At 46.8% G+C, this 20,037-nt stretch overlaps 4 protein-coding genes across 4 annotated transcripts; all 4 read right to left on the bottom strand.

Moving 5' to 3' along the window:
- Positions 1–2,453: 2,453 nt before the first annotated feature.
- On the bottom strand, positions 2,454–2,906 carry EDB93DRAFT_1166566 (uncharacterized protein; the record flags this gene model as incomplete). Its single annotated transcript, XM_041450207.1, has 1 exon — positions 2,454–2,906. A coding segment is annotated over exon 1 (212 nt), but the record flags the coding sequence as incomplete, so codon positions are not given.
- A 5,842-nt stretch (positions 2,907–8,748) lies between these two features.
- On the bottom strand, positions 8,749–9,864 carry EDB93DRAFT_755839 (uncharacterized protein). The gene has a single exon (XM_041457343.1). It carries the CDS (start codon positions 9,464–9,466, stop codon positions 8,852–8,854), a length of 615 nt encoding a protein of 204 aa, XP_041304528.1. The 5' UTR covers positions 9,467–9,864; the 3' UTR covers positions 8,749–8,851.
- A 606-nt stretch (positions 9,865–10,470) lies between these two features.
- On the bottom strand, positions 10,471–12,239 carry EDB93DRAFT_1231126 (uncharacterized protein). Its single transcript, XM_041451285.1, has 2 exons — positions 11,983–12,239; positions 10,471–11,917 (listed from the first exon to the last, which is right to left on the bottom strand). Exons 1-2 carry the CDS (start codon positions 12,214–12,216, stop codon positions 10,505–10,507), a joined length of 1,647 nt encoding a protein of 548 aa, XP_041304527.1. The 5' UTR covers positions 12,217–12,239; the 3' UTR covers positions 10,471–10,504.
- A 620-nt stretch (positions 12,240–12,859) lies between these two features.
- Positions 12,860–13,909, bottom strand: EDB93DRAFT_755800 (uncharacterized protein). Its single transcript, XM_041457342.1, has 5 exons — positions 13,657–13,909; positions 13,502–13,593; positions 13,292–13,440; positions 13,080–13,234; positions 12,860–13,029 (listed from the first exon to the last, which is right to left on the bottom strand). Exons 1-4 carry the CDS (start codon positions 13,756–13,758, stop codon positions 13,116–13,118), a joined length of 462 nt encoding a protein of 153 aa, XP_041304526.1. The 5' UTR covers positions 13,759–13,909; the 3' UTR covers positions 12,860–13,029; positions 13,080–13,115.
- Between the last annotated feature and the right edge of the window lie 6,128 nt (positions 13,910–20,037).

The raw sequence follows: 20,037 nt of genomic DNA, 5'->3' as shown, positions 1-20,037 counted from the left end.
CTGTTGTTCCTCCTTCGAGCTCGAGCCATGCTGATCTGAGTTGTTTCCCACTGTTCGCAGCTTGTGAGTGTGTCAATCATCCTTCACGCTCGAATCATGCTGATCCAAGTCGTTGCCCATTATTCGCAGGATGTAAGTGGATCGATCCTTTACGCTCGAGCCATGCTGATCCAGGTCGTTTCCCACTATTCGCAGCGTGTGAGTGCATTGACCCTCCTTCGAGCTCGAGCCATGCTGATCCAAGTTGTTGCCCACTGTTCGTAGCGTGTGAGTGTATTCATCTTCCTTCAAGCTCGAGCCTTTTTTGATCAGGCTGTTGCTCATTCGTTAATAGGCCGTGAGTGCATCCATTTTTTGTCGAGTCTCAGCATTCCTGACAAAATAATCGATAATTTATTGGCAGGAGGCAAGTAGATTGATTCTCTACCGACCTTAAGCCACTGACTGCATAAATTGTTGATTCGTTGACAGCTTGTGAGTGAGACCATTTTATGTCAACCTCCTGTCTTCTAAGTTCTCACCGATGCAATCACTGAACTGTTGTCAGGGTGTGAGTGTATTAATTGTCCGTCGCTCTCGCGCCATACTGACCGTGAACATTACTGCTCTGTTAACAGATTGTGAGTTGGTGATGCACCATCGAGCTCGAACCATACTGACTGAAGACGTCACTCATCCGTTTACAGGATGTAAGCACATCGATCCGTATTCGAATTAGTCCATCACTGACCAATCAAATTGCCGACTCCCGTTGACAGAATGTGAGTTTTTTCATCTGCCATCGAGTTCTAGCGCTGCTCACCGACGACATGCCTGATTCGTTGACAGTCGGCGAGTCTCTTCACCCCTAATCGAGTTTTAGCCTTGCTCACATATGACATCGCTCATCCGCTGACAGAAAGTCAGTGTGCTGATCCTCTGTTGAGCTCGAGCTTTGCTTACGACTGAAATCGCACGTCCCTTAACAGACCGTGAGTGTTTCAATTTGAGTCTTACTCGTGAACGACATCGCTGATCCATCAATAGGAAGTTTGTTTCTTCATCCTTCTTTGACTTCGGGCCATGCTGACCGAATATGTTACACATTGGTAGAATGTAAGTGCATCGATCCTCAGCAGAGGTGGATGATCTTCAATTTTCCATCATGATTTGACCAGCTTCGTGGGAGTCATCTAACGGAGATGCGGACGAGGATACTACTCTCTGTGGTATGTCCCATTGGTCGCAGATTGTACACATTTCTCATGTTACAAATGTGCCAGGCCTCTGGTTCATCACCACTGGAGAACACTGTTCAGCTCGGTTCTGGTGAATTTCAAGGCTACGTTGAGATGAACTTGCTTATTGTCGATCATCTAGCCGCTGTCATTATCTTCGAACACTCTTTCTACATTCACGACAAGCGGCGCTATCTTCAGGAGCAGCAGAAGTCTGATCCCTCTTTTTATGTCGCTCTCGAACAGTACATGGCATCTCCACATGCAGACGCTGTCAGGGAAGGTGTGAGCGCTGCCGTCCAGGTATATGAAAACCGCATGAGGAATGCAGGGAACTCTGCTTGGATGGCGAAGTTACCGCTCGAACGCTTCCAGAGGAAGACAAATCAGGCCAAGGCAGAGTTAATCAAGAATATTCTTGATATCACTTCAAATCATCGCCTGCGTATGTTTCACCGTCATGTCGCAACAATCACACTGATCTGTCTGTCTTCAGCGAGACCTTAATGGGCAATGTAACACAACCTTGTGGTTCGGAGTGGAGCTGAGGTATCTTGGCTGTGAATATTGAATGGTCGGAGATAGATTCAGGATGCGGGATTGCACGAAATGGTTGCATGATCACGCAACATGACGCTTTGTCTGGTATAGCCTAGTGTAAACGTGTTTGGAGAATGGGTCGCAGATCAAGCCGCGTATGATTATTCCTTTGATATTTCATTCATGCTAGAGATACATATATATAAGTAGCTACATCAGCCGATGACTATCTTTCTTTTCTTCCCTCTCTGGACCCCCTCAACGTTTGATGGGTGAAAATTCTTCTGAAGCCGGCAGCGACACAACTGGCTCATGCATCAGAGTCATCGCTGGAGATCGAATATTGAGTTCCCCAGATTTTACATTCGTGGCAATCGCGAACTCAACAAACAATTCTGCTGTGCAGGAAGGACAAATTCTACTTTTCACATTGGCCTATCACTGTATGCGCACGTGAAAGGGGGCATCAGCGTCATCAAAATGTGTGAACGAAAAAGGGAGTGTACGATGAGCAGCAATAAACTACCCCCCCATGTCTTCCTTCGAAGCTTCCTCTAACAAAGGGAATCTGAGGGCCCTACTAGTTAGACCCACATGTGAAAATCTTGAAGTTTGGACCAATTAGACTTGTAAAGAAAAATCGAACTCAATGAACGAAGGAAGACAGTCAGGCAATCCGGCGCTATACACACCATAGTCGTTTTTCAGAGAGCATCTAAATTGAGAAACGACACCAAAAACAAAACATCCATAATACAAACCTCCCGCACCAGAGCAGTATGAACAACGTAAAGACAAGACATAGTATAAATAAGCAGCAGTCCACCACCCCTTTATTCTCAAACCTAAATCACATCTCATCATCACGACCGTGGTCGACCCCAGAAGAGAAACTATCGCTGGCAATTGAACTCCCAAACTCTTCCTCGTTAGATATTTTTTTTGCAAAACAAACATCTATCATGCCTGCTCGCCGCAAATTGGCTTCTGTCGGATGCTCCACATCTTCCAGAATGTCGTTGATAGACGCTGAACGATGACCCAACCACAAGAGTTGAAGTACACCTATGTCTGGGATAGTAGCCTGAGCGTTGTGTGATGCATCGGATGCCCAGGTCATATGGAGCGCCAGTCCCAACATGATCACCGATGCAGAAGTCGCAAAAGCCAACTAGAACCATGTTCGACAGATAGTTAAATATTCCCCCCTCCATCGACCAAGCAGTAGCTAGAGCGTCCATTCGCGCCAAACAAATCCTGCTCGACCCAACATCAGGACACTCCCTCTTCCCCGCAGACACCACCAATGCCTTTATCGCCAAACGACTTTCCGACATCCTCCTTGACATTCGCAGCGAGGGAACTCCCACAGGAACAGTCCGTGCAGTTCAGCGTCTTCGCAATGGAGGCCTGATAGTGGAACTCGACAATGAGAACTTGGCGGGCTGGCTTAAGGGCCCTACAGGCCGTATACTGCTCGAATCCCACTTAGACTCGACAGCATGCATTCGGGACAGGACCTTCTCCATCGTGATACAATTTCTGCTGATCACTTACGAGATCGAACGTGACGACTTCCCTCGTCACATTGAAGCTGAGAACCATCTCCCTCCCAACTCGATAGCATCCATCCGATGGATTAAGCCTCCCCAGCGTCGCACAAGAGAGCAACGCACTGCCTTCGCACTCCTTCAGGTCAAGGATGTTGAAACTGCTAACAACATCCTCAAGGAGGGCATCTGTATTGATGCCCATCATTATGCCGTCAACAAGGACCATAAGGAACCCCTCCGTTGCGCCACATGCCAAAAGTTCGGACACATGGCTCGCAACTGCTCCTCCCCCCACGATATCTGCGGCACCTGCAGCGGCCGTCATAGGACCGCACAATGCAACGCGTTCCGAACTGAATGCTGCGTGAGTTGCAAGAGCCAAAGTCACACCAGTTGGAGTCGCAAATGTCCGGAGTTCATCTGTCGCTGCAAAACTCTGGATGAACAATATCCAGAGAACAAACTCCCCTTCTTCCCTACCAGCTCCTCCTGGCTCCCGTCCACTACCCCTCCTAGGCCATCAAACACACCACCCTCTCGCTCTGTATCCCCCCGCAATGCGAAATCCAGCTCACCACCACCCGCAGATGATACAATCCAGCCCTTGCCCAACCTGCAAACCACTCTCCCCTTCAAACGCGTCAACCCTCCACAAACGCCTGAGCCTGCCTCGTCCTCCTCAATTATCTCGACCTCTCCGGTTACTCCAACTCCCATCACCACTCTGACACCATCAACCCCCTCAACGTCTTCGCCTCCTTCCGCCATCGCCTCCACATCACCATCCACCCCATCATCGGCATCGTTGACATCCCCCTCTCCCTCTTCGACGTCTACCTATGCGACTCCTACCGCCAGCCCCAACTCTCCCCTCCTTGATGTCTGAACAACCTATCCCCACCCCGAATTGTCTTAATATATGGCAGCAGAACCTGAACGCGTCACTAGCGGCTCAGGAATCACTAATGAACAGCCGGGATATCACTAACTATGACCTTTTAATTATTCAGGAACCATATATCAATTATCTTCGCAACACCCGCGCCAGCCACCGCTGGCATGTACTATACCCCACTAACCATCTCACACACCCGCAGGAAAAATCACGTGCAATCACCTTTGTCAACACATCGCTCGACACGAACACATGGCGGCAGATCCTGTTCCCATCATCTGATGTGGTAATTGTGCAAATGACTGGGGAATTCGGTGTATGCACCATTTTGAACATTTACAACAACTGTACCCACCAAAACACCCTAATCGCCCTGGAGGCCTTTCTTGGCCAGAATATTGCCCTACTCCGACCAAATGCTCTGGCTTGGCGATTTCAATCGCCACCACCCCATGTGGGAAGATATTCGTAATCGCCATCTATTTAATTATCATTTCTCTCAACCCCTTATTGACCTGATCGCTGATTATGGTATGCTACAGTTACTTCCGTGCGGCATCCCCACCCTCCAAGCCAATGCCACTGGCAATTGGACTCGCCCTGACAACGTCCTCGGCACTGAAGGCACTCTCGATGCCGTCATCACCTGCAATACCGAGCCAGCAAAACGGGGCCCTAAAATGGATCACCTCCCTATTTTATTAACACTCGAACTTGCAGTCGCTCGTCAGGATGACGTCCCTCGTCCCAATTGGCGCGAGGTCGATTGGGAAGCATTTAGAGAAGCCCTCAGCGCCACGCTCGCATCCACCCCTCCACTACCGCTCGCCTCGGAGGCAGAATTCCAGCAAATGGCCAGAATCGTCACACGAGCCATCACGTCCACCGCTGAAGCCTGCGTCCCATTGGCCAAACCCTGCCCACACTCCAAGCGGTGGTGGACCCGTACCCTCTCCGACTTGCGCAAGCAAGTCGCGAAACTCAGTCGCAAGTCCCACCAGATGCGTGGCCTTCAAGACCATCCATGCCACCGGGAATACAAGGCCCTCAAAAACCGTTACGCTGATGAAATTGCCGCCACCAAGAAACAGCACTGGGAGGAGTGGTTAGAGGATATCGAGGGTAACGATCTTTGGACCGCTAACCGCTACGTTTCCGCTACCCCGAGCGATGGGGGGAAATTGCGCATACCCTCCCTCATCGCCAAGAGACCAGACGGCACCAATTTCAAGGCTACCACTAACGCCGAAAAGAGTGCTGTCATCGCCGAAGCCTTCTTCCCTCCTCCTCCTCTTACTGATTCAATCCCTACTGACTTCATTTACCCTGACCCCGTAGCCCCCCACTCTCCCATCTCACACGACCAGATAACTCGCGCCATCTCGAAACTCAGCGGGTATAAGGCCCCGGGGCCTGATGGCATCCGCAATATTGTATTCAAGAACTGTTCTGACATACTGACTCCATACCTAGTTCATCTTTTTAATGCCGTCTTCACTTACAACACATATTATGCCCCTTGGAAGACATTCACAACGGTTGTACTTCGGAAACCCGGCAAACCGAATTACACGGTCCCTAAAGCCTATCGTCCCATCGCCCTCCTTAACACCACATGCAAGCTCCTTACCGCCGTGGTTGCCGAACAGCTGACGTACTTATTAGAACACCATCACCTTCTGCCGAACACCCATTTCGGTGGCCGACCAGGAAGATCCACTACTGACTCTCTTCACCTTCTGGAACACACCATCAAAAATGCGTGGCGTTCTCATAAAGTTGCCTCGGTGCTATTCTTAGACATCGAGGGGGCCTTCCCGAACGCGGTCACCAAACGGCTGTTACACAACATGCGGAATCGATGCTTGCCCTCAGCATTGGTCGACTTCACGGAGCAGGTCCTCACGGACCGCAAGACGCAGCTACACTTCGACGGGTACACTTCAGACTGGATCGACATCAATAATGGTATAGGACAGGGCGATCCCCTTTCAATGATTTTATATATTATATATAGTGCTGATCTTGTAGACATTGCGAAACCCCGACATGGACGCGCGTCCCTTACCGAACTAACCCTTGCTTTTGTAGACGACACGGCCCTAGTGGCCATAGGTAAGGATTTCCACGAGACTCACTGCGTCCTCAAGGACATGCTCGAACGACGGAATGGGGCCTTCGACTGGTCACGAGACCACAACTCAAAATTCAAGACTAACAAATTCGCACTGATTGATTTCTCCATGAACAGACAAAGAGAGCGCCCTGTGTTGCATCTCCGAGGCGCCGTTATTCGTCCTTCTCCCACTCATCGTTTCTTAGGTGTCATTCTCGATCAGGAGTTAAGATGGAAAGCTCAGGTTGACAACGCGCTGGCCAAGGGATTAGCTTATGTTCTACAGCTTCGACGACTTTCCACCATGTCTAAAGGCATCCCACTTCGTCTCATGAGGCAGCTTTACCAAGCCACCGCCGTCCCCAAGATGCTATACGCGGCTGACCTTGGTTTACACCAGCATATCGTGAAGGCACTAGCACCCTGCAGCGAGGATCCCTAGGAGTGGCCAAAAAACTCACCTCTATCCAGCGCATCGCTGCCATTGCCATGACCGGGGCTATGCGCAGCACTGCTACTGACGTGCTCGAAGTACATGCTAATCTCCTGCCGATGGCCCTATTGCTCCAGAACACGTGCCATCAGGCTATCATCCGAATGTCCACACACCCTGATACTCATCCTCTCTACACTGCAGTCAGAACCGCCGCTAGTCATTATGTTTCGTCCCATCGCTCCTCCCTCCATCGTCTCACCCGATTTTACCAAATCAACCCCTCCGACATTGAAACCCTCATCCCAGCTCGTCGTGCACCCACCTCCTCCAATCTCTATGATACGCACATTGCTGCCTCCCGCGAAGACGCTATCAACGAACATCACGACCTACCAGACGACATTCAAGTTTTCAGCGACGGCTCCGGACATGATGGCCATATAGGCGCCGCAGCCATTCTATTCCGTGCAGGCAAAACCCCATGCACTCTGCGCTATTACCTAGGCAAGAACGAAGATCACACTGTATTTGAAGCCAAAATGGTCGGCCTGACCCTAGCCGCCAAACTGATCGCCACTGAACGAGATCTCACGTTCCCTATCTCCATCTCCGTCGACAACCAGGCAGCCATCTTATCCGGTGAGAGCTTTTACTCTAATCCAGGTTCATATCTAGCAATGAAATTTCAGAATCTCCTACGAAAGATCAAACGCGCAAACCCAGGTCTCAAACTAACGCTCCGCTGGGTCCCAGGACATGAGGGGGTACACGGGAATGAGGAGGCAGACAAAGCAGCGAAAGTAGCGGCTGAGGGAAGGAACCGCAATAGCCCTCGTGAGCTTCTCCCCAAATACCTTCGTAACAATACACTGCCGCTCAGCCTCTCAGCTATCAAGCAAGCCTATCGAGAACGCACGCACGCCAAGTGGGCCGACCTATGGTCCACCTCCCCCCACTTCCAACATATCCAACATATAGACCCCTCTGCCATCAAACGCTCATTTCTCAAGCTCACCTCGTCATTCTCTAAACGTCTCACTGGTCTCATCATTGGCCTACGCACCTGTCACCTACCACTCAACCAACACCTGTTCCGACTCACGAAAACCGACTCTCCCGATTGTCCTCATTGCCCATACATTGATGAAACTGTCCCTCACTATCTATTTGAATGCCCGCATTATCTCGCAGCTCGTCAAGTCATGTCCCAGGCCCTGGGACGGAAATCCACCTCGTTATCGCACATCCTAACCGACCCAGAAGCCATTGTCATCCTTGTCCGATATGTTAACCAAACTCATCGATTAAAATCCACGCTAGGTGAAATCTCGCTACCTAAAACCTGACCTTTCTGACGCACCCTAATATCCAGCTACTACTCTACTGTCACTTGACTCCCTCCATAATATCATATCCTCCCCTAATCTCAACCCTAACAGCTCGCCTACACGAGATCTTCGGTCTCACCTTGGGGATTCAGCCAGCAAGACACGGATATAGGACTCCCCGACACCTTGGACCACCTGTCTCTCAGTCCATCTAGGAAGCGCACCCCAGTTTCTATGTCTCCTCGATTCTTATATCCACCTTACTCTTACTGCACACTCCAACTGATCTCTGTTTGGCTCGCGAAAGCGACCGAGCATGTGTTATACGTTTACCAATAGCCTCTACACAAGCAATCTTACTTATAGTCATCCCATAGTGTACCACATCGCCCATCTAAAACGGCCAGCGGGAACAGCGGACTGGTGGGGTACACCTTACACCAGGGCATTTGGGGATGTAACGACGGGACAGAGCATGGGGCTCCCTGACTAGACAGTACTGTCCTACATAGAGTATATCTCTCAATGGACAAAAAATTGGATCAAAAAAAAAAAAAAAAAAAAAATGTGGAGACCATAAGATAGATACCACCAAGCTAGAGTCAAATTGCTACTCAGCAACTATAATGGATGCGAAGTAGAGAATGCTTACCTCTAGGTCATCCGAGCCACCATCAAAACCTTCATATTCAGTCCATGGAATCATATATATCTGGTCTGGCACTATAAACACTTTCAGCGCAATAAAATATCACCTTAACCATAACTACGAACAAAGACTCGGAACGGTTGCGTTAAGTACAAAAGAATCAGGCCCGGTCGGAAAGCTTGCCGTGCTGGTATTTGCAGAATATGTCACATTTGGAATCAATCCACAACTCGAGGTTAATGTTGTTGTGTTCACAGACACAAATCCCATTGTATCATACAGTGGTGGCCCAGGAATGACGTCGTAGAGTGTGATGTTTAATAATCCTGCAGACGCCAGTCCAGTCAAATCATTGACCACTGGTAGGGATGAAGCAATGGGCCCCAAGTTTGTGGAATTGCCGTACGATGAATCGTCTGGCCATCCTAGTGTTGTGGCCATAAGATCATAACCACCAAAATTCAAGTCGAAGGTTTGGAATTGTAGGAGAGTGGAGGAAGTGACATGTAGCACGGTAATGCTTGTAAGGTAGACTGCCACAGCAGAAGTCGTCCACCAGGAGGCGGGGGTGTCAGTTTGTCGCCAAACACTGTTGAGTGCAGAGCCAAGGCCTGCCCATGCGCCAGAAATATCGTGAATGGCAGTCAGTTTTACACGACGTACGAGTGTTCTCGAAATCGAAAGCCGTTGAGTAAGGAAGAGCAGAACAGCCGTGTATATCTGAATAGTCATATCATTGGCGTATTGTTAGGATAACGGTGAACATTGTTGATACGTACAGTATAAAACGCTTGCAATGATGCACTAAGCACCACAGGCCAGATGTTGTTTGTTGATGCGAAAGAGAAAGTTATGCGGTGTTCCAAGTGATGGAAAGAAAAGATCAAAAGGACAATGTGAATCATGACCAGCATGCCATGTAGGATGTAACATGCACGTCGAGCAAACAATCCATGACGCATATTTTCTTGAAGCATTTTTCGAGCGAGCCAGTCCGCTGACGGGGGAGATGTGCTAGTAGTGATGATACACAAGTCCTCGACGTACCAAGTATCAACAACGCACGTGAGTGCACTGCTATAATTCATCAGCTTTGTTGATCGGATGCTTCCGAGGCGAGACAACCTGTACGTACTAATTGTAGTCAATTCGTAGTTGACTTGTAGTACTCACCTTCTACCAAACCATCGGCAGAGAGTCTACATCCCACACAAACCAAATACTAATTCAAACGCCGCAACTTTGGACAGTGGACACACAGATCCTTCAACGAGTACAGCTACTCAGGCTGTTAATAGATCTTTACGCTAGGCGAGGCTAACATCGACAAGGAGCTCATCTCACTTCAAGACAAAGGTTTGTTATCCACGACAGTAAAGTACCTGCCTGCAACACAATATATTCCAGCGTTCAACTTTGCACGTTCCCCTTGCTCTGCCGCGGCATCTATCACTATTGCCAACTTCCTACTGCCGTACTCTAGCGTTCTTGAAACCATTTCTATCTACGACTAACCACATCTGTCTTGAATATTCACTCTTCTTGACATGCTTTCCTCTCTTCATTATTGTTTGGTGTATCTTCTATATGATTTTTAGACTGCGCGCTAGACGTAGCTATGGTATCCATCATATGGCATGGATGTATCCTTCTATAGAGTTGTTGGATTTTATCAAGTACGTATTGTGTTGTGTAATCAAATGGCTGTCACGTCGAGCACAGTGAACGGCGGAGCTCAGATGGCACACATAAATCATGTTGGAAATCGTACTAATGACAGAGGGTTGTTGGCGAATATACAGAAGTACTAGTACAGCAGTTTATAACTACAGCCAACAGCGACGACAACGATAATGAACGAACGAAAGAACTTGAGGGTATGAAACAACATTCCCGGATGTGAAAATATTCTAAACTCAAATATTCTAGGAGGCTCCCACGACATACAGAGGCGCGGGCGGTATCCTCTCTCAAAGATCCAAGATACCTGTTGACTGCACTCCAACTTGGACTACATCTGTTAGTATGAACTTGGTCGACACAAGGGAGCCAGGCGGAAATGATGCGAGCGAGAGTTTCAGCATCTGCTATTTGAAACTTGGATTTCTCCAAATTCAATGATCGTAGGGAGGTATGCTGGATTGGCTCGGCATCAGGATCGACGTCGATAGTTGCAAGATTGACTGCAACTTGTAGTGTATGCAATTGTGGACATAGACCAAGTGCTGTGAGTAACCCACGGAGGGTGACTTCGGAAAAAGATTTTTCGAATTCGAGCCTCAGAGTGCGTATGTGAGGCCAGTTAGACATAGCCTGCAAGAACATGTCATTGTCCGGGTAGATGGAGAATTTCTTAAATATGAGCGTCAGGGTTCGGAGCTGTGTAAAGCAAAGGAGATGCGGAATTGGTGTCAAAAACTCGTCGTATTCGGGTCCCATGAAGTCGTTATCATAGGAAAAAATGGAGATTTCTTCTAGAGTCCGACATGCATTGCAGTGGGACAGAGCATGAAAAAGTTGCTCGGCCTCTTCTGAAGACAGAAATTCGGCTCGAAACTCGAACTCTTTCAGCGAGGGAAATTGTGAATGTTGCATGACTGTAATGATGTCTGCAGCATCGTACAGCTGTCGAAAGGAAAGGCTTGTGATGTTAAGGAATGATAAATTCACGATATCTTGTTTTGGCAGCGAAGGAGGGTCAATACATCCTTCTTCAATTTCCAATTTGAGAAGGGTAGGGAGGCAGGAGAGGTGCTTCCATGCTGACCAGTCGAGCATTGGACAAGAAAGAGTTACAAGCCGCGTGCACCAATGAATCCTATCGGATAGCAAGGACAGTTCACCTGCTGCCATGCCGTCATCATCGCTTAGAGGAGAGTAGATGCATAAATGCTCCATAGCAATGCAGCGTGTCACAAAAGACTGCAGACCCTCGTCGACGCTCAATAGATGACATCGGTGCAGCATACAAGGCAGAAAGAGGTTCAAATATGTGCTGGAAATGCTTAATGACTTCAGCTTCGGAAATACGCATGCCCCGGCAGGGATGACAGAGAGAAGGTGCGGATGTTCAGATTTTATGTTCAACGTGCGTATACGGGAGGAGTGACGCAGAAATTGATGGGACTCATGGGCAGATAATGGCTCAACACCTTTCGCCCAGGGCTTGTCCGAGTCATCCCACTATTATGTAGACGCTCGGTGAGCCGAAAAGAAACAAACAAAACGTAATGAAGTCGTGCACTGACCCTTGTACCATCCTCATATATCAGTGGATGTAGCCTCGCTACACAGCCTAGCAGTGGTTCTAGCCCATGGATTTCAGTCCACAGCAAATTCATCGCAGGCTCGTGGAAGATTTTGCATGTCCTTGCAAGCGCTGCAAGCAATTTCTGGGTCGATGTTGTTTGAGTAGATGGTATTATATTCACATAGGCGAATATCTCCAGGAGGACTTCGGGAACAAGTAAAGCCTGATGCATCACTGCGGTACGGTAGAGTCAGGATTCAAAACTAGGTTTCATATCAATCTAAAAACATTGCCCACGTGGGACCAATGGGGGTTGTTACCTCCTATTTTCATAATTCCAGTAAAGATGTCGATGTGGGCTATATACACGTACTAGTATCGATACAATTTATTGCCGAAAATATTATAAGTCAGGTGTTGGGTGGATGAGAGCTGCACACATCTTGTAAGCAACGACGCAGACTGATTAACGCCAAGACCAATCATGAAAAGACCCAGAGTTCGGCTCAAGTTCTAAATCAAGCGTATATATTGCATGCGTCCGGTCGAAGTGCACACCACTGCGGCTGGAGTGGGATAGCATTGATGCCACGATGTGCGAACTTTGATGTAAATCTAGGGAGGTTTGGTGTGCGTGATCGCTCATGAGTTGGAGACCAATATCATGCATTATGAGGTATAGTCCTGTAGCATAAATAACCAGCGCTCAGCACCCCTCTATTCTCCAACCCAAATCGTCACGATGGTGGTTGACCTCGTAAGAGAAACTATCGCTGACAGTTGAATTCCCTAGCTATCCTTCGTCGTGTATCATATTTGAAAAACAAACATATATCATGCCTGCTCGCCGCAGATTGGCCTCCGTCGGATGCTGTACGTCTTCCAGTACTTCGTTGATAGGTGCTGAACAATGACCCAACCACAAGAGTTGCAGTACACCTATATCTGGGATAGCAGCCTGAGTGTCGTGCGATCCATCGAATGCTCGGGTCATGTGTAGTGCCAGTCCCAACATGATCACCGACGCAGGCGCCGCAAAAGCCAACTAGGATCATTAGCGATTAATAGACATCTCATATACCACCATGAACTCACAGGAAGTAGGTTGATGTACAATACTTCATCAGTCGATTAAAAACAGCATCCGTGCAATTTACTTACATTGAGGCGTAGGGTAATGAACTCCTCATGAACATAGGCTGTCCCATTACTAGGATCAACTCCTCCATTCGCCGTGCCCAGTTGTCCCGCTAAGCGCGTATCACAGAATGAGTAAGAACAGGATAATGCTTAAAAATATCCCTGACCTAGCCAGACGAGTTGTGCGGCTGCTTTTGCAACCGCAAATTCTAGTTCATCCGGTCTCAAAGTGAAATTAGAAATCGGAAGAGCACCGCCATATTGGGATTGTAGATATTCATAGGTGAGATTCAAGCCTACCAACGACATGATATACCTAGAAATCAAACCGTACGTAAGATATGCGTCAGTGCAATCAAGGAAAGTTTTTGGCCTACTCGTCCGCAACAGACAGCTCAATGATTTGTGAAAGTGTACCATCAAATATGATCCCGCTGGTGCTGTCCGGAGTAGCCAAAGCACTGCCGATCTAAAATTGACAGCATATCATTGGGTTTTGAAAACCCTTCAAGATGAACACTGTATAACGCACTTGTGTTTGCCAGCTAGTATTCGACCACTCGAATTGATTCATCTCCCACTGAGTGGATGGCTGCGATATGAATGTGGGATTCAGTAAGCTGTTGGTTTGCATGTCGACTATTCCATTTGTAGTGTTGGTTGATAGCGAGCATTGTATAAATAGACAGAGACGACATAGTCAGTGACACATCGGGGACTCTAATATTTAGGATAGGTCAAAATGTTGTATTTTTTGCTTTTAACTTGAAGTTTAAGCCACCCAAAGGCATTTAAGTGTGGTTTAAATGTTGTCCTAAATATTTCAAACCCCGATGTGTGATAGGAAGAGCTACAAAAGGTTCTGTAATTATGATTGCAGGACAAACAAACAAACGCACACGGATATGCCCAAGTCTGGTTTACAGCGACATTGTCTTGTACTGAAGGGTCAATATCCAATAATGTGGAGACCATAAGATACACACCATTAAGCTAGTGTAAGGATCGCACATCCTCTACACCCCGACCACATCTTCAAATCAAGGTTCAAGGACGCAAGTCCAGAACCATCCACGTGACTCATGGATGCGAAGAAGCGTGTCACAACCCAATAACGAATTAACGCTGGGCAGAGACTAGGACTCAAACGAAGGTTGTCAGACAAGAGGGACAATGAGCAAGTACGTCTTGGATTGCTACAGTTGTAGATACAAGAGGTTTGAACTAAAGAACTATCGACCAAGACATGCTACCTATATACAACTATTGAGACGGAGATTGAAACTGAGTTACAACTACTAGCCAATCATAAAAAGAGAAAGGGAATCGTACCATAGAACATCGTAGAATATTAAAGAAGCATCACGTGACCATATCTTATCTTATCGTATCTAATCTAATCTATTCACAATCAAAGAACTCGTCTTCTTCATCAGTCACATCGAAGACACGTGTTGTGGGCGCTAAAGGTATTTCGGGAATGATAGACGCTTTCAAGGTAGGGTTAGGGTTTGAGCTTAGGCGCTGTGTATTGGCGCTTAGGAAGATTCAGGAAAGAATAATGGTTTGTTAAAGGTACTCGTGACATTACCCCCTCTCTAAGGTGAGTGTCATCACGAACGAATGAAGGTCGGATATTCTTTTCTCTCCATCGTTTGAAATCTTCCGTAAACAGTACTGAGCCTTTGATTCTTCGGTATTTTCCGGCTGCAGCCGTGGGATTTTTCTTATGGAACTCCGCTAAAGGAATTGGAGCGTTCTTCAAATTCTCTTCTGGCTCCCAAGATGACTCTTCCTTCGGGTATCCTTCCCATTTCACTAGGTATTGCAGCTTTCCTCGGAACAATCGGCTATCTAGTACTTCTTCTACAGCAAATTCTTCCCGATCGTCAATCAATTCTGGAGGTGGTCGGTTGGGAGGAGGATGAGGAATCTAATCGAGATGCGTGATATGGCGTAAGCAATTCTACATGGAAAACCGGGTGGATCTGATATTTTTCCGGTAATTTCAACTTGTAGTTCACTTCACCGATCTTCTCTAGTATTTCGAAGGGACCTAGACGACGATCTGACAGCTTTTGACTCGGACGACGTTGTTTAAGATTCTTTGCGTCAAGCCAGACCTTGTCTCCTATCTTATACTGAGGTGCTTCTTTTACTCCTTTGTCGTAGAAACAGCTTCATGCGCTCATTGACCATCTTAAGAGTATTTTCGGCATCATCTCTCGCTTCTTTCATTTGATCAATTCTCTCATCGGCGGCGGGATTACGGACATAGAGTTTGGATGAATCGTGAAATCTGGGTTATACCCGTAGAGAACTTTAAACGGACTGTGACCGGTTACTGTGACTGCATTGTTATGTGAAAACTCTGCTATCGGCAGCCAAGATACCCAATCATTCTGTCTGTATGACGTGAACATGCGCAAGTATTGTTCGACTTCTTGGTTTACGCGTTCAGTCTGTCCATCGGTTCTGGGATGATAGGAGGTCGACGCAGACCATTTCGTTCCTAATCTTTTTGACATTTGTCCCATGAACTTCGATATGAACTGAGTTCCTCTATCTGAGATCACTTTCTTTCGGTGTTCCATGATGTTTCCATACATTTTTCAGAAATAGCTCGGAAATACCCTTCGAGTCTACGTCTTTGGTGGTGGGAATGAAGTGTGCTTGTTTCGAAAATCGATCAACGACTACAAAAATGCTATCACACCCTTCACTCTTCGGCAAATCCACTATTAGGTCACAGGTGATTGTCTGCCAAGGTCCTTCTGGAACTTCATTTGGCTGTAAAGGCCCCGTTGGTCTACTCGGAAGCACTTTCGTTTGTTTGCACCTATCGCAACCATCTACGTAATCGTGGACATACTTCGTCATTGAAGGCCACCAATAGTTTCTGGAAATCAATTCTAAGGTCTTAGCTCGTCCAGGATGTCCAGCCGGTGGAGAAGTCGTGAAACAACTCCAATATTTCTCGGCGGATCTCTTTGTCATTTGGAACGTAAACTAATCCTCGGAATAACACCAATCCATCCTCCACATTCCACTCTTCGATTCCTCTACGCAATTGAACCGGTGCTGCTTTTAGCGTTTCTAATGCTTTAGCGACTTCAGGCTCTCGTTCTGTGCATTTTCGTATCTTTTGGAGTAATTGTTTTTCTCCATGCACCAAAACTTGACCTCTTTTAGCAGCTTTTACGGTAAAGAATTCCGGTTTCAAAAGGATGCGATCTGAGTTATCGTTTTCTACCCCCCCTCTATGGTCTGATCTCCGAGAAAGACGGTCTGCTTTGTCATTAACCACACCAGGCTTGTGTTGGAGTGTAAATTCGTACTCCGCTAGGAAAAGACTCCATCTAGCTTGCCTTCTGGTCAACTTTTGACTCGTCATGAAATATTCAAGGTTCTTATGATCTGTCCATATTTCAACCGGGTGAGGTGCTCCCTGCACATAGTGCCTCCACTCCTCCAATGCTCTAATGATCGCTAACAACTCCTTATCATGAATGTCATAATTTCTTTCCGCATCATTCATTGACTTAGAGTAATATGCTACTGGATGCCATAATCCATCTTCCATCAGTTGAGAGAGAACCGCTCCTGTTGCGTAATCTGAAGCATCGGTCTCTATTTTCTTTTTCTTCTCAACATCTGGCATGACTAAAACGGGAGCTTCTGTGAAACGTTTCTTAAGTTCATCAAAAGCTTTTTGTTGTTTCTCCGTCCAGTCCCATTTGACATCTTTTCTTAGCAGATCATTCATTGGTCTGGCTATATCTGAGAACCCAAGTATGAATCTTCGATAGAAGTTGGCAAAGCCCATGAATGCTTGGATATCTTTCACGCATTTGGGAACAGGCCATTTCAATACTCCTTCTACTTTCACAGGGTCCATCGACACATTGCCTTCTTCCACAATCAACCCGAGGAATTCGACTTTAGACTTGTTCGAAGCTACATTTCTCAGGCTTCAAGAACAGGTCATTCTCCTTTAATCGTTTCAGGACTTCTCGTACCACCTTTCGGTGCTGCTCCCTATTTCCATTCGTAAAGACCATTATATCATCAATATAGACGACTACTGTTTTGCCATCTATTAGGTCTCTTAGAATTTCATTCATCATAGTTTGGAAGGTTGCAGGCGAGTTCGTGAGTCCAAAATACATCACGGTCGGTTCGTGGTGACCAAACGGCGTTTTGAAGGCCGCCTTCCACTCATCTCCTTCTTTCATGCGAATGTTATTGTATCCCCATCGTACATCCATTTTGGAGTACATCGTGGCACCGGTTAAAGCGTCAATTAGATCTTGAGATCTCGGTAGCGGATATGCATTTTTCACCGTTTTCTCATTGAGCTTTCTATAGTCCATTACCGGTCTTAACTTGCCATCTTTTTTGGCCACAAAGAAGAAAGGTGCTGCTACTGGAGATTGTGAATTTCTGATACGTCCCAGTGCAGTCTCGGTTTTCAACCATTCTTTCAATGTATCCATCTCTTTGGGTGATAACGGATAAGGTTTCGCATTTGGCGGAAGATCGCCCTCATCTTTAAGATCTATCGCATGATCCCACTTCTTTCTTTCAGGAAAGCGCTTAGATTCTTCTTCTGAGAAAACTCCCAGGTAATCGTGAAGCCAGTCAGGTACCATTTCTTCTACCGACTGCTTCTTCTTAGTAGCTTCTTCTGCTACTTTCTGCTCCGTGGCAACTGAGGCTTTATAACGAATCCATAGTCTCTCTGGACTCTCTTCGTCTTCTATTTCCTCAACCGTCGCCCTTTTCATCGACATATCTTCTTCATCCTCGTCTTCATCGTCCGTAGGAATCAGATCAGGTACATCATCTATCTTTTTTTGTTCTTTTTCTTTTTCTTTCTTTTTTTGTCTTTTTTCTTTTTTAGTTTCACATTTTACAGGGCATCGAGACAGTGCAAATCGTCCTGCATTCCAGTCAATCTCTGGATTATGATATCTCAGCCAATCTATGCCGATAATAACATCATCGCTTCCTAAGTCTGTAACCATGAAGGCTGCTTTCTCTTCTTCATGATCACCAATCTTTAGACCTAGTTCTGCAAAATGAGTCATTGATCCAGCGGCATTTAGCGATCCATCAATGTTCCTGACTGAAATAGGCCTTAATAATTTACGGCATTTCACACTGTTCTTCTCGACAAACTTCTCACTGATAAATAATGTTGATGCACCGCAATCCACAAGTGCTTTTACGTCTGCTTGTTGGTTCTTTCCTTTCAACGTTATCGGAATATAAAAATGCTCAGATTTGGATCTAATATGTACTTCTGATACATCTTGAAACGTAGATAGGAATAGAGAAACGATTGTTCGGGTCTAGGTCTGCAGACTTTGACTTCAACCCCTTTAAAAATCCTTGCCTTTGTTAGAAGCGATCCAATCTGTGAACCACTTCGGCGCGGAGTTTTCTTCGACAACTGCAGCCGCTTTGACTTGCGCTTTTGGCGCACCTTTACAGTTTCCTTGCTATGTGGCCTTGTTCTCCACAGCGGTAGCAGGTGAAAGCGCCAGGCTTTCCTTGGGGTTTGGGAGATCCCCTCTGCTTGCCAGAGTCCACGTCCATAGCGTCACTGTCTTTGCTAGGACCAGCCTGCCTTGGGTTATTGAAGGTTCTTGGGGTTTCCTTGTTAGGAGTCCACCAATTACTCTTCTTCTTCTCAGCGTCTAGCTCTTCGTAGTTACGTCCAATCTGTATGGAGTAGTCGATGAGCTTCTTGAGGGTGTCTTTCTCAGACGCTGCAATATGAGCGAGTTGCTCTTTGATCCGGGTTTGTAGGCCAGATCGGAATTTGAGGCGGAGGTCGTAGTCGGAGTATTTAGTGAGTGCAGCCTTCTGCTTGAAAGCTGCTGCGTATTCGGGCACTGATGAAGATCCTTGCTTCAGGGTTTCCAACTCCCTGATAGCTTTTCCTTCTCTGTCGTCTTGGCCCCACATGGTCTCGAATTCTTTCGTCCAATCCTCAAAGGATATTGGCTTGGAATCAAGCTCAATGACATATTTCTGCGCCCATTTAGCAGCAGATCCTTTAAGGAAAGACAGGGCAGTTGTGATTTTCTGCCTGTCTGTGATCAACGGCCACTGTGACATATATAATGCCAACTGAGTGGTGTAGACTTCTATGGAGATCGAATCTTTGTCTCCTGTGAATTCTGTGGGCTTCGACAATTTGACTTGCGAAGTATTTGGGGATTGTGCGAATCTCTCCAGCTTCTTCTTCAGTTCCTCTATTTGTGCGTTTTGGGTTCTGAGTTGAAGCTCTTGAGTCGCATTCTGTGCTCGAAGAGTATTGTTGTGGTTAAGGAGTTCTTGTGTCCTTACGTACAGTTCGTGTGTTGCCATTTGAATAGCATTCTGTACGTAGTTGGTGAACTCTATTGGCATAGCAATGCCTTGTGGTCCCGGTTCCTCTTGGGGTTCTTGAGGGTTCTCCGGTCCCATTTCTGTTTCGTTGACTTCAGCCATAGTGCCAGGTGCGTTCTGGAATCCGATTCACTAATGACTGTTGAAGAGCGAGTCGTAACGGCTCTTCCGGATAGGAAAGATGGTGAAAGGGGAGAGGGAAAAAGGATACGTAAATGGAAAGCTAAAGGGGTCCCCAGTACTAACTGGATCAACCTCGTCCTTTAGGGTCAAAGGGTTCTTTAATCAACCCGACTGACACTTCCCTAATTACTAACTAAAAAGGAGTACGTAAAGCTACGCTTTGTTAAGTGGGAAAAACACTGTGTGCTTCGTGTGTGCTACTTCTCAGTCACCGAAAGGGTACAGGTCTAGGACAAGTTATCACTCTTCCAGCCAAAGCTTACAAGTGCGAGTCTCACTAGAATCCCGTATCTAAATCCTCGTGGTAACAATGGTAGGACTATCCGCAGAT

Source organism: Suillus bovinus (genome assembly GCF_016758785.1).
Source record: "Suillus bovinus strain UH-Sbo-P2 chromosome Unknown EDB93scaffold_60, whole genome shotgun sequence".
Lineage (NCBI taxonomy): Eukaryota > Fungi > Basidiomycota > Agaricomycetes > Boletales > Suillaceae > Suillus > Suillus bovinus.
This window is presented reverse-complemented; position numbering and strand designations above follow the sequence as displayed.